The sequence below is a fragment of the Zonotrichia leucophrys genome, chromosome 18 (genome assembly GCF_028769735.1).
Source record: "Zonotrichia leucophrys gambelii isolate GWCS_2022_RI chromosome 18, RI_Zleu_2.0, whole genome shotgun sequence".
NCBI lineage: Eukaryota > Metazoa > Chordata > Aves > Passeriformes > Passerellidae > Zonotrichia > Zonotrichia leucophrys.
The window spans coordinates 1,180,070-1,194,432 of record NC_088187.1 but is presented as its reverse complement, the minus strand read 5'-3'; the positions used below and the strand labels follow the sequence as shown (position 1 = coordinate 1,194,432).

General features: G+C 46.2%; 1 protein-coding gene across 4 annotated transcripts in view; it reads right to left on the bottom strand.

Moving 5' to 3' along the window:
- MYH10 (myosin heavy chain 10) overlaps positions 1-14,363 on the bottom strand; it is an 84,754-nt gene that overhangs the window by 35,524 nt on the left and 34,867 nt on the right. For 2 of the 4 annotated variants that reach the window (XM_064728813.1, XM_064728815.1), the window contains exons 5-8: positions 11,681-11,783; positions 7,243-7,272; positions 3,629-3,721; positions 1,128-1,191 (exon numbers count right to left, since the gene is read on the bottom strand). In XM_064728813.1, the coding sequence (XP_064584883.1) occupies positions 1,128-1,191; positions 3,629-3,721; positions 7,243-7,272; positions 11,681-11,783 (290 nt within the window). The remainder of the gene's footprint in view (positions 1-1,127; positions 1,192-3,628; positions 3,722-7,242; positions 7,273-11,680; positions 11,784-14,363) is intronic. The other 2 variants (XM_064728814.1, XM_064728816.1) reach the window with 1 other exon arrangement.

The window sequence follows — 14,363 nt, the reverse complement described above, 5'->3', positions numbered from 1 at the left end:
TGCCATTCCTTCCAAGCATTGCCTTTCTCCATAACAATCCACACTGCCTTTCAACAGCGCCCAGATTCCATTTCTGCAGCAGGTAGTGCCTGATTAGCTGCCATGAGCTGTAATCTTATTTCATTTTTTTATTTCTTGATATCCTATATTGTAAAGCAAATGCAGGAGAGGGATATGAATTGACAATGCCAAGGATGGGTTCCTGTGATGAAGAAGAAATTCCCCAAGAGTTAAACCCTCCTGTTTTCACAAAGCTCTGAGCAAAACAATTCATCTGGACTTTCCTAAAGGCTGCCTTCATTCCTGTGCTGTGGTGAATGAAAAAAAAAAACACTTATTGCAGCATATTTTGAATAACTATAGATCTTTCCCAACCTTATTGGGAAATCACATTTTCTGACAATTCCAAACACTTAATGTTCAGATCAAGCAGTTTCAAAACACAGGAACCAAATGGAAACTTAACTACAGCATTGTTTATGATCAATATTCACTTCATGTTGTTTAGCAAGACTCCCAGCTCCATCCTTTTATGACCACTCCATTGCTATTCTCCCAGAAAACTCAAAATTACATAATACATTTTCAGCACAGAGAAAACAACTTCAGGGAAGGGCTTTCAGTGCCACTATTTTGACTTGGTTTTACACTCATAAACAAGAACAACTCTTAGAGCTAAAACTGAATACGCTTTGGTATTAATTACAATTAATGAAGCATAATAGAAGGCCCTGTGTTACTGAACCTTCATGGTAGCCAGAAGAGCTCCTGGCACACACAGAGGCTCAGCTCCTCCTCAGGAAGGCGTTGGGGATTTTCAGAAATGTTCCCAGAACAAGCACATTTCACATGGTTTCCCTTTCTAACACAGCCTGGCTTTAAGGCCAGCCTGAAAACCCTGCAGGTTCCAGGGGGTGGGATTTGGGAGTTTAGGATTTCTGAGCACACAGAAGCTGCTGAGTTTGTGATATTTGAGCAGTTATTTTGAAACAAAGGGAGAGATGGATGCTGTCAAAGGAATGTCCAAGTGTGGCAACCTCTCACTGCATTCCAGTGAATTCTAGGGTTAAAAGCAAAACAAAGCAGGGCAGCTGCCTTTTGCAAGGATGTGGCAGGAAAAAGGATACAGGTCTCAATGTTGGCCCCAACAATGTAACCAGTGACATCAAAGTTAATCCTGATGAATTTGCCCTGCAAAGGAAAGAAGATTTTTTCATAAGTACTTTGGTTTTTTTTTTTTTAATTAGAACAATGCTGTCCATACCAGAGATAACCCAAATACACTCATGGCTCAAGGATTTCCCAGGTTCAGAGGAAACATTTTCCCTTCCATGGGCTCACTCCAAGGGAGCACACTGCACACAAACACCCTCCAGGATTGGGGAACTCCTAGGGCAGATTTATTTGGGATCCAAACCCCTCTGAAGGTGAGGCTGCATTTTCCCTGAGCAAACACTGTGAGGTGGGGAGCAAGGCTGGGATTCCAGGTGTGCACATCTCTGGGGCATTTTCTGGTGCTGCCTGGCCCAAAGGATTTCTCCCTCCTTTTCCAAAAGGCCTCCATGGTCATCTAAGGGCTCAATTCACCATCACAGCACTGAGCCCAGGGCTTTGGAAAAGCCATATCAGAGGGAAGCAATCAGGGCTGCCACATCAATCCAGCAAGGCCACTCTCATGGCCAATACAAACCAGAGACTGATGATCCCCTGGAACACAAGAGAACTGCCTTTGGTAGAATAAAAAAGGGGAAAAAATAAAATACATTGGCCACTGGGCTTCTCTGAGTCCTGCCTGGGTTCCCAGGAGCAGGGCAAGGCTGAACCACCTCTCACCTTGTGGGAGGACAGAGATTTCTAAATCAGGTTTGGAAATGGCTGTTAAAGATGATTTTTTTCTGCATGAGATGAGACCATCTGGAATGAATTATACTGGTTCCTTTATGAAAACAGAGCTGGAGCCATCAGAGTGATTATGTTCATGATGGAAATGCAGAGCTCAAAATAACACAAACCAGATGCTGACATCTTTTAGGGAAAGAAGTATTCTCATTAAGTTAGTACAGCCTCTGATGGATTCAAGACAGGTAACAAAGGAGAATCACTGTGCAGTGAAACCTGTTGATGTTATAAATCCTGTACCCAGCTTCTATAAGCATCAGGAAACATTATAAATAACAGGGCTGTAAAATTAAAAAAGCTGAATTTCCACAGAACTGTGCTCTCCCTCCTCAGCTGAAGGGGCTGATGGATTTAGTCATACAGTTTTCCAGAGTTCTTATCATGGAGTTGAGTTCATGCATTATAAATCCAAGCAACTGTTGAAATGTCAAAGGCAGACAAGAAATCTTTCATTTGTTCTGTAAATTTTAGTGCTGTTCTCACAAGCAAAATGATTTAATACCTCCTGAACACTTTTGAAGTTGTACTAAAAACATCTTCCCCCTGAAATAAGAGATGGCTCTTTTTTTCCTTCAAAGGAGAGGAAGTTCTAAGAAGTGCTAAAAAGCTATTTATTCATCCTGAGCTCCACCACAATTTTTAAAACAATAGAACCCATCAGAAGTGGTTATCAGCCACCAAAACACTGTGAACAGCAGGCAGGGACCCAACAAAAACATGGAGCAGCTACAGCAGTGCCTGCCACCTGGGCCAGGTCACACAGTGGCCTTCTGACTTTCCTGCAGTAAATCAGGACATTGAGACGGGTTTTATGTGTGCTTTTGCAGAAATTCAGGATGTTCTCTCCAACCCAAGCACTGGATAAAGCCACGGCTCTGCACAGGAAGGCTGCAGGCTTTGCCAGCCCCATGGATGCCCCAGTCCTGGGCACCTGACAGCAAGCCAGCAGCATCTGTGCACACAAGCCCAGCACAGCTCTATTTGATAGACTGTGAGCTGCTGTCAGCTCAGGGATGGCTAGAGTCAGAATAAAATCCCTTTGCCAGGAGCCAGTGAGAAGGTACCTTCAGTGAGCCCAGAAAGCAGAAGGCATTGGAAGGAAACCTGGATTCATGGGGGATGAGGAGAGAGAAATGTCCTGATACAATCAGAGAACACATGGCACAGGGCATTTCTGCAGCAGCAGCTCTGGGATCAGGGGCACAGGCTGTGGGATCAGGGGCACAGGCCCTGGGATCAGGGCACAGGCCCTGGGATCAGGGCACAGCTCTGGGATCAGGGCACAGCTCTGGGATCAGGGCACAGGCTGTGGGATCAGGGCACAGGCTCTGGGATCAGGGCACAGGCTCTGGGATCAGGGCACAGCTCTGGGATCACGGCACAGCTCTGAGATCACGGCACAGCTCTGGGATCACGGCACAGCTCTGGGATCACGGCACAGGCTCTGGGATCAGGGGCACAGGCTCTGCAGGGATGAGGTGCCCAGGCTCTGCAGGTGCCCAGGCTCTGGGATCAGGAGGCTCTGCAGGGATCAGGAGGCTCTGCAGGGATCAGGAGGCTCTGCAGGGATCAGGAGGCTCTGCAGGGATCAGGAGGCTCTGCAGGATGAGGTGCCCAGGCTCTGGGGTCAGGGCTCTGGGATCAGGAGGCTCTGCAGGGATCAGGGCACAGGCTCTGCAGATGCCCAGGTTCTGGGATCAGGGGGCTCTGCAGGGATCAGGGCACTCACAAAGCGGGAGGAGTTGTCGTTCTTCACGGTCTTGGCGTTGCCAAAGGACTCCAGGATGGGGTTGGCCTGCAGCAGCTGCCTCTCCAGCTCCCCCTGCAAACCACAGAGACACAAACACAACACATTTACCCAGAGCACAGGGCCCAGGCGCTCTGCCTGTCCTGCAGTCACCTCCCCGGGTGTGGCAGTGCCACCACCTCCAAGGGGATTCTCATCCTGCCCTCACTCCCAAACCTGCAGCTGCCTCCATCCAGGGGTGAACGTGGCTGGATTTGGGTGGTGGTTGTTTATCAAAACACACAGAGACACACACAGACAGAGCAGGGACCAGACAGGACTTGATGGATGTTGAATGTCACTGAATATGGGAAAGAAAATTCACATTTAGGGCTAATGAAATCAGGCACAGACATTTGAGTGCTTAGGGAAGAAAGCAATTTAACTAATTTAAGGTTTTAGGTTTAAACTTTGTGCTGGCAACACAGCTATCTCAGAACAGCTATTTCCAATTTCAGAAATACCTATTTTCAAGCTTATTTTCAGGTGAGTGAAACTCCCCTTCAATCAGCCAGACTGAAACTCATCTCATTGCATCACCTCTGACCTGGCCACACCAGCACTGAGCAACCCCAATTACAAACACTGCTTTCAAATTGCTCAATCCAGCCAGCATTGCTCAGGGTGCTTAATGCATTTGTTAAATGCTTCTGTCAGCTCTGGCCAATGAGTTTAGAATTTGAAGTACTTATCTCAAGGAAATTTCACAACAGCTTTTACAAGTTCTGTCCATGAGGAGGTCTGGTAACAAAAAAAGTCTGTGCTGCTTCCAAGAGCCCAGGAGGCACAAATGTACACAGGAAACTATATAAATATATTGTCTTCTTGCTCTGAAGGATGGTGTGGGGAAAAAAAAATTAAGTGAACCTGTCTGGAATGTAGTCTCCAATCTGACATTTGTGTTCATGAACCTGCTTTTTCCAATTATTTATAGTCCTGGTGAATAAAGGCCCAGATCAAGCATCAAAGAACAGGAAGCATTAAGTCTCTTAAGGCTTCCACATGGGGTCAATTCTTAGACAGGAATTTTTAAAATTCACTACTTAACACCTAAAAGAGTTTGATTTGTATATTGAAATATATTTCAAGCTCTCCTGGAAATAAATGGCTGCACCTTCGTTAATGTGACCTCAAGTTATCTGCTCAGAAGTTGCTTAGTTCCAAATGTTGTTCCCTTTGGGACAACACATTCCCTAAATGCTGGGGTGGGTAAGAAAGAATAAATGCAGAAGGAATAAATGCAGAAGGAATAAATGTGAGTCCCAGCCCAGAGCAGAGCCAGCAGTGCCATGGCAGGGCTGCCAAGGTGACAGCTTAAAAGCATTTTTAAACTCACAAAAAACTGGAACTGGAGAGAAACTGGATGCCTGTTATAGCCACTCTGTGCTGTTATATTCTCCAAATTTCCCAAGTAAAAGCCGCAGAGAGCCTGGAATGCTCCCACCTCCCCTCCCCTCTCTCAGCTCCTGTGGGCACACCAAGATCCAGGGCAGCATTCCCTCATCAGCACTGCTCCTGGGATAAACCCACAGTGCCCAGCCAGGGCAGGGAGTGTGGCACAGCTGGCATGTCCCATTTCTGTTATTTCAGAAAAGAAATGCCCTGAGTGTCCAGTGAGTGCTGCATGGCATGGCTGTGTGCCACCAGCACTGTCTGGGCTGGGAGGGCACAGCAGGGCTGGATAAACCTGGGATAAACCTGGAATAAAGCAGCAGAGGATGTGGATAAACACATTTACCCATGAAATGCTCTGGCTGCTCCTTGCTGCCATCACCCTGAGGGGCTGAGGGAGCAGGGGATGCTCAGCTGAGGGTGAACACCATGGGAACCAGCAGAGCTCAGTGCTGCACACACAGACCTGTCCCAGCCCTCACTGTGCAAAAGGCTCCTAATTTGGGGGGTTCCTCTCTCCAGGCACTGCTTTCAGCCAAGCCCAACCCTCTCTGGGGAGGGCTCAGGGTTCTACACAGACACTGAACTCCAGCTTGGCCTCTGGGCACAGCCCCTGCACAGCATCTCCCCAGAACTTTTGGAAAAAGCAGAATGGGAACTGTGGGAGAAGTGAGGGCATGCAATGGCTCATGCAGCACCACGAACACAGGGCCAGGAAATGTCTCAGTTCCAGAAAAGCAGCAGCAGCAGCCCAGGGGCTGGCTCTGGGGAGGCCTGGGGCAGGCAGGGATGCTCCATGCTACTCACATACAGCAGGGATCCACTCTGCACTTCCAAGTGACATTGAAACACAGATGTTAATGATTCCATGCCTTATGCAGCATCAACAGCCTGGGATTAGCATTTTCCACAGCCACAGTCAAAATGTTCACCAGCAAATGTTTCATGTCCACCCTGGCACCCAGCTCCAAGCAAGAGGAGGGTCCAACCAAACACCACTCTGTCTATTCTTGGACTTGACAAATATTTGAGTAAAAACCCTTAGAAGTGACTGATGTGTGCAAGGAGGGAGGATTCAGTGTCTCACTGGGAATGTCTGCAGCTTCTGAACAGGACAGCACAGCCCCACAGCTGGGTCTGACTGCACCACACACTCCCAGGGCATCACAGCTGCCCAGGCACTGCCTTTTGCTCCCAATAGATCACACCTGAAGGTCCCTTTATTATTTCCCTTTGCATTCATCAGCTCCAGAGAAATGCAAGGGGGGAATTCACCCAGCTGAATTAACCCTTCAGTTTCCATGGCTGGTCACACCCATGGGAGCTGGGACAAAGCTTTGCTTTATTTAAAAGCTCAAAGGCATCCCTTATCAGCTCGGGTTAGACTGGGGCATTTCCCCTGTGGCTGCAATTGTTTGTTTATCCCTCCCCACAGTCCTGCCCTCAACCTCCACTTAAGCCTCCTCCAGGTGAGCTCCACCTGGAGCCCTGCAATCCCTTCTGTGCCCCAGAAATTGGGATCAGACAGAGCAGGGGATGGGGAGTGTGCCATGGGCAGGGGATGTGCCCAGCACTCTGCCAGCCTGGGCACTGACAGCAGCTGGAGCTCACATCAGCACACTTCACTCAGACCCCACTCTGCTCACACCACCTGTCCTACAAAGGCTGGGGAAATCCTTCATTTCTCAAGGCTTTTGGTTATGCCAGGCCTTTCACACTTGAGATCAAAGTCTTCACTGGTGATTTGCCAAGCTATAAAAGTATTCAGACAAAGCACTTAATCAAAAGAATTTTGTAGCTTCCATTAATCAAATCTTTTATTTAGTGCTTTGTTTAATATTTACAAAGTGTTCTGCACTCTCTCAGCATCACATTACCCAATATACACAAAGTAATGGCTGGAGAGAGGGCAAACCTTTCATTTCAGGGCTCAAAAGTGCTTAAATCCTTTGCAATAAAAGTAAAATAAAAGTAGTTAAAATCGTTTGCAATGCTGAGAAACTCACAAGCTGCTCACTATTCCCTCTCTCAAAGCCAGTTAAATATTTCCAAAATTCTCTACTAGCTGTGTGTTCCTTCAAGGTTTCCCACATTATCAGCACAAAGAGCAGAATACACATCAGTTCTCCTACATAACTTGAAAAGCATTAAGAAAAACCACTTGCCTGGTGTTTGACGGGTTTGGGAGATTCGGGCTGTTCATTGCAAACAAACAGATGATAAGTTAGCAAGCAGGCATTCCAGCTGCATGTCACATCCCACATTAGCACTGTCAGCACCTTAAACACACTCACTTCACATAGAGTCACACAGAGAGTTCCACAGACACTGCCCAGATTTCAGAACAGGGTTTATGGCATGTGCCACACACTGCACCCTGTGTTTATGCAAGGGTTAATGAAGCCCAGGGTGGCACAGGGCCCTTGAGAACCAGGGAGAGGCAGGAGCTGCATTATTTGGGCACTGCTTCCAAAATTAACCCAGCCTGAGTCCCCTTGTGGCCAGCCCTGGGCACTGTGGGGTGGCTGGGGTGAGAGGGGATCACTTGTCACTGCAATATTCTCTGAAAAATTCCCTTTGCCCAGGATTTTCTCCTGGGAAGCTGAGAGGCCTCACAAAAGAACAAAAACAATAATTATCTGATTGTTTGGGAATGGGGTCTGGAGATCATTTACCAACAGGTGCATCTTTGATTGGTTCCATGTGAATTGTTTTTAATTAATGGCCAATCACCGTCAGCTGTGTCAGACTGAGGAGTCAGTCACTAACTTTCATCATTCTTGTTCAGCCTTCTGATGTCTCCTTTCTCTTTCTTTAGTATAGTTTAGTACAGCATTATTTAATATAATACAATATCATAAAATAGCAAATCAGCCTTCTGAGCACATGGAGTCAGATTCTCATCTCTCACCGTGTCCTGGGGACCCTCAAACACCACAATCACTGTCCTGAGCACTCCCATAGGGGTGGAACAGCCCAAGGGGAGCCACACAAAGCAGTCAGGGGGGCTGGATTTGCACCCTACTGCAAATATGTAAAAATGCAAACCCACACTCGAGACAGAACCTTTGCTTCTTTTGTTCAAGCAGCAGCACAACCTTGCACTGGACACTTTGCTAGCCAGAAGGACAGAGGGAACATGAAGGTAACAAACTAAAATAAAATCCCTTCAAAACTCAAATCTGCACAGCTTCAGCAGAAATTTTCAATTCCATCCTCTCTTCCTTGGCTCAGTCTGTGAGTTTAATAATCTTAAGGTTCATATGTGAGAGCCTGAGGCAAAGTATTGTGGAGAAACACACACAACAAGAGGTTTTTACAGCAGCCAAATGTGCTCCCTCTGTCTGTGACTCTTATTTTATTAGGGCAGGATAGCAGATTTGGACAGAGGTCTGTCAGGCAGCTGGCAGTGGCCTGGCTTGCTAGGTGAGCAAAGTGAATTTTCAAATTGCCAAGGAGAGAACCAGCTTTCCTGAAACCATGGGGCAGGACAGGAGCACCTCAGGATTCAGAGGAGTTTTGTTTGTTTATATTTACAAATGATGAATTGCACTCCTGGGTGTCCATTCCTGCCCTACCAGAGACAGAACTGAGACCAGCAGGCACAGCTTGAACTTCTCTGTGTTTAAAGGAGGGCAGTTAAACCTACTTGGGAAACCCAGGGGAGCTTTAGCCTGAGTGAGCCTGCCTGAGATCCTGTCCTTCAAAAACTAATTCTGTTCCTTTAGAAATTAATAAGGCAACTTAGCATTTCAGCTACCAAGGCAAGGCAGCCACTGAAAGCAATCATTAATCTAAAGTACCAGTAATGAGTTATGAAGTCTAAAATAGCAACATGAGAGCTGGGTTTAGTGAAAACAGGCAGTTTGGGTAAGAACACTTTGGGGAAAGCTTAAAGCCCCTTCCAGAGCCTAAAAAAGGGGCTGGGAGGGACTGGGGACAAGGCATGGAGGGACAGGACACAGGGAATGGCTCCAGTGCCAGAGGGCAGGGCTGTATGGGATATTGGGAATGAGGAATTGTGCCCTGTGAAGGTTGAAGGTTGCCCAGAGCAGCTGTGGCTGCCCCTGGATCCCTGGCAGTGCCCAAGGCCAGGCTGGACAGTGGAAGGTGTCCCTGGGACATGGAAAGTGTCCCTGCCATGGCAGGGGTGGCAATGGATAATCTTTAGCATCCCCTCCAACCCAACCCATTCTGGGATTCTGTGGTCTACATTTGATGTAAAGGTTTCCCCTGATGGAGACTGCACACCCTGCCTTATTTCAGCCCTCAGAGCAGCTCCTGTTCCAGCCCTGCCCAGCAGCTCTCCCTCCCCAGCCTCTATTCCCTCTTTTAGGGCTGCTGCAGCCTCAGCTGGCTCTGCCAAACCCCACAGGTGCTGAGGTTCCTCTGCCACCTCTCCTCCTCCCCACACTTGGAGTGCAGTGCCCAGGACACCACCTTGGGATCACCCAGGAAATGAGATTCCCACACTCCCAACCCAGGAATCCTCACTGAAATTCAGGCTGGAACTCCAGCCCTGTGTCACTGACTCCATTTGCAAGGCCCACGTGCTCAGGGCTGTGCAGGACTCTGTCAGCTCTAAGGAAAGAGGGATTTGGGGACAGAAAAGCCTCCTGGACAAGCAGCTGGATGCCAGCCATTGGGCAGAGCTCTCACAAAAGCTGAACATCTCCCCTCCACCCCAGCTGGAGGAGGCAGCTGCTGAGCCCCAGTGTGCTCTGAGGTGTCACTCTGGGGCTCCTCTGCTTTGTTCTGCTTTTACAGCATTAGGTCAGGCAAATCACAGTTAACCCTTGGCTTAGCACACAAATTGCTTTGTTTAAAAAAATAATCAATGAGGCATTCAAAGACGCTCAGAAACACACATGTCACTGATAACTACCTGTAACAGGAATGCTACAGACAGACTGCAAGCCATGGATTAATTTAACAAGTCTATTTAGCATCTCCTTGTGCACAGGGCAATGCACAGGTTGCACACACTGTGGATCACCACCAGCCCTCTGCAGCTTTCTAATGAATATGCTAACAGGGTAAATTAGGGCTGCTTCTGTAACCCCCATTCTCACCCTTCCTACCTTCCCAGTGGCACTGAGAGGGTTGGACATTCTTTGTTCCCAATATATAAACACAAACTAATGGTTGCACAACAAGGGAGACTAATTTGTATTTTCAAAATGAGTTTGGTGACAAACACTCTGCATTTTTCATGGAGACATGGCAAATCCAGTGTCCACTATGGTACTGCATTGAATAAAGAGCACAATCCAAGACTTTTATTCAGGACACTCCCTGTTCCTTTTGTTCACATCCCAGCTTTCCTCTTTCTTTCTGTGCCTTCACAGGCTCCCTGAGAAGTTGCATCATCCCCATCCCTCAAGATTTTGAAAACTCAGCTTTTGTGGGGATTGGGCAATGCAATCTCACTTTGAAGGGAGGCACATTTTGAAAGGTGTCGGGGCAAGAGGCTTCCACAAGTGTCTGAGGTATTGCAAGTTGTCAACAGTGTATTTAGAAATACTTGGTGCAAACCCTGCACAATTCCCTTCTCTCCTAAAGCCTACTGGCAATTTTGCTTCTGTAGAAATGGAAAAAACACTGAGTTTGTCCAGGGCTGCACAGTGGAACAGCCAAGAACATGCACAACTGCAAACCTCACAGAAAATCACCTGTGCTGGGTGATGTCCCAGTGTCACCAGAGTCACAACATGAGTGGAGGTGACACTCCAAGGGATGCTTCAGTGGGAATGGGGTGTGGGCAAAGGCTGGGCTGATCTCAGAGCTCTTTGCTGTAATTCTGTACGCCTCTAACTCTATAATTCCATAAGATAATGCAGTTTGAAGGTTCCAGCCACCACAGACACCAGGATTGCTACTGGAAAACCATTTGTGATTACAACAAGACACTGTTTGGAGCAAAGCTGAATTAAAACTTCACTGCAAACATATCCAAATGACCCTAACAATGAATATTCAAACACATTCCTGGATTTTAAAAGCAAAGAATCACTCCAAATTCAGTGAAAATGTTGAAGCCTGGCAGGAAATCTGAAAAAAATTCTATATAAATCAGAGTTGGTTTCAAGCTATCAAAAAAGCCAATATTCTCTGATATAAAAGTATATACTCACTTGTTTATAGTGTAATAAAATCTGAGCTTTTAGTTAGATGTTGGCTCCTAGATATAGCAACTCTAGAGTAGTTTTTAAGCTGGATGATTTTCCCATCTACAAGTTAATTTCTGAAAGCACAGAAAGCTTGTTCACAAATATAATACCAAAAACTGCATCTAGTGGGAACTAAATTCAGCTAGAATTGCCTGGGTTTATTGAATCTTTTTGGAAAATGGGGTTTATTGCATCAGAAAGCTTTGCTTTTATTTGTATAAAGCCTTTAATTTCACAACAGAAATTAGGCAGCTGACATGGACTAGAAATTTTGATGTAACTGCTCATTTCAGCCACTGCTAAAGAGAAAATAATGGTTGAGACAAAATTGCACAGATTATATTACAGTTCAATAAAAAAGTCATTTTTTCAAATGCAAAGATGGTAATTTGCAAAAAGAGCAATGAAGAAATGAGAAAATACCCCAACTTACAGGAATATTATGGTCCTTTCTTCCTTTATGGGAGGAAGCAACATGAGCAAGGTACTGAATAACCTTCTTGGTGTTCTCAGTCTTCCCAGCACCAGATTCACCTCTGCAAAACAGGGCACACATTTCCTTCAAAATTCACCTTCCACAACAGAATCCTTTGTTTACAATCCCTCACCCATCCCATTGATGGCTCTGGCTATGCACAGACCAAAACCCAAAAGCAGGGATGCTGCAGGGAACCACAAGGTGTTAGGTTAAAATCCCTCCTCCATCCCAAAGATCTCCTGAGCTTTAAGGTGTTGATACAAGGTGTGACATCAGTTTGATTAAGAGCTTCTGGCTTTGTGCCTGAAGCCCTTTGCTAGCCAAGGTGACATGAAACACTTGTGCCCTGCCTGGATCACTGCAGACAGAATTTTTCAGAGTGCAGGAACATTTTTATTTTTAAATCATGAGATATACACACACACTTATACACTTAGCACCATTTTAATACTTCAGGGTTTGGTTATGGGAATTGCCACGTTAAGGGAAACACTCAGCACCTTTAGGAGCCAGAAACAGAGTGCAGTAAAACACACCTTAAACAAGATATTCTTCTCTTTCCAGACTCACTTCAGAGTCTTTGCTAGGTTAAAAATATTATGAAGGCCACAGGGCTACATGAAACCATAAAGAAATGAATTTATCATTGCAGAATTCACAGATCAATAAAGATAGCAAATGAACATTTCATTTTTAAGCCAGAGGTGGATTTAAAGCAGACCATGTTTAGACAGAATTTATGGAGAGGTTTACAGGAGATACTCAAGGCAGGAAATGTGACCAGGTTCATGTCCCTGCAATCACAAATGAGGTTACTGCAGCTCTAAAAATGACAGTTTGGGGTTTTTTCCCCAACATAGGTCTGATCTTCAGACAAACCCAGCCCCAGAGAGGTTCAGGGGTGCCTTAGGCAGGGTTCAAGCAGTGCAAGGCAGATTTCCAGGGAGACAGAGACTGCCGTGAGCAGCTCTGAAGTGTGGGAAGCTAAAAAGGGTTTTATGATGGGGATTTGCACGGAAAGAGTGGAAGCACTCCTGCCATTCAACAGTTGTTCAAAAATTAACAGTTTGGAAGCCAGCTCCTTTGTGAGAATGACAAGCACACATTTTCCCTGCCTGCTTATTTCTCCTCTAAGCTACTTAGAATGGAAATGTTCATTTAGCAGGGGAATTCAGGCACATTCTTGTGCAGCCTTTTTCATCATACACCCCAGTTTTCAGCTAATCTGCATTTGCTTAGGGATTCAGCACCTCCAGAGCTGCACTTGTGGATCAGATAAGAGCTGAGGAGCATCCCTGTCCTCACCCTGCACTCAGCAGCTGCAGAGGGAGCTGAGAGAGCCCCTGGAACTACAGGAGGGATATTGACACTGGCCCAGATTTTCAAGACTCAAACACTCTCATTGCTCCTCACCTTCCAAAACTCTAAAATCCCAGAAACACTACAGGGAATGGCCCTAAGAGAGGGGAACCTCTGCTGAAGGGTGGTGGGATGGGCATTTCTGCACCCAGGAGCAAGAACCTGCATTCACTGCAACTCATGGGACTCCTCACAGGAGTTCCAGGTGAAACAGATGAAAACCCCAGGCAAAAAGGTCCTGCAGATGAGCTGCGGGACAGTGCACAGCCCCAGTGACCCAGCTGTGGCCTCAGCTCCAGAGGTGGAACTCAACCAAGGGTCCCTGGATTCCTGACGGCATCTGCTCCTTGGAAACAGCTCCATCAGTCTGGCTAAAACCATTTGGGTTCCATCCTCCTCACAATCAGAAAATAGCAGAGAATATGAAGATAAGAAAGCTCTGCCCTCCATTCCCCAAAGCTCCAGGGAGACAGGGGAGTTCCCTGCAGACTTGTTGGCTGAGCTGGCTTTGCTCAGTGCCTGGAAAAACCTGGAAGGTGCTACCTGAAAAGCTGGTTGCAAAGGAGATTACTCTGAGAATTGGCTAATGGATAACTGGGTTTCCTTTTTGCCAAGATAGCATCACTGTGAAACCCAGAACCTGGGTGCACTTTGGGACAAATGGACAAGTGGAACAACACCCTCTGACTTAATGAAAAATCCCATTTCCACCCAGCCCAGAGTCCCCACAAACGAGGCAAATGTGAATGCTGATAAGCAGAAAAAAAAGCCCCAAACCATCAGGTGCCAATTTTTGCTTCTCAAGTCTTTATTTCTCATTTCCCTTTCACTGCAGTGTTTACATTAACATAATTCATGACCATGAGCAATAATAAAAGCAGCTTTGCCTGTTTCTGGATGTGTATTAAAAAATGCTAATGCTAAAACCATTCCAGCAGGTAAGAGAAGTAAGAAGCACAGCAAAATATACATTTACATTTTAAAACAATACAATTTGTTCTTATTGTCAGCAGAGCTTGGGAATGCACTATTAGCTGCGCCTGTAAAGCTGGAGAAATAATCTTTTCTGTCAAATCACAAGAAGAAAGTTTATTACATTTTAAAGGAGGAAAATCTCCTGTAACACATGCAGTGCAGAGAAGCTGCTACAATAAATACAGCTCAGATGTCAGCTCTGGAAAAGGGCAGCACAGGGCTGGAGGAGTCAGCACAAGCACAGGAAAGACAGCAGCTTGAAGCACATTCCTTGTGTTAAAAACCCTCTAAATCTATCAGAGGG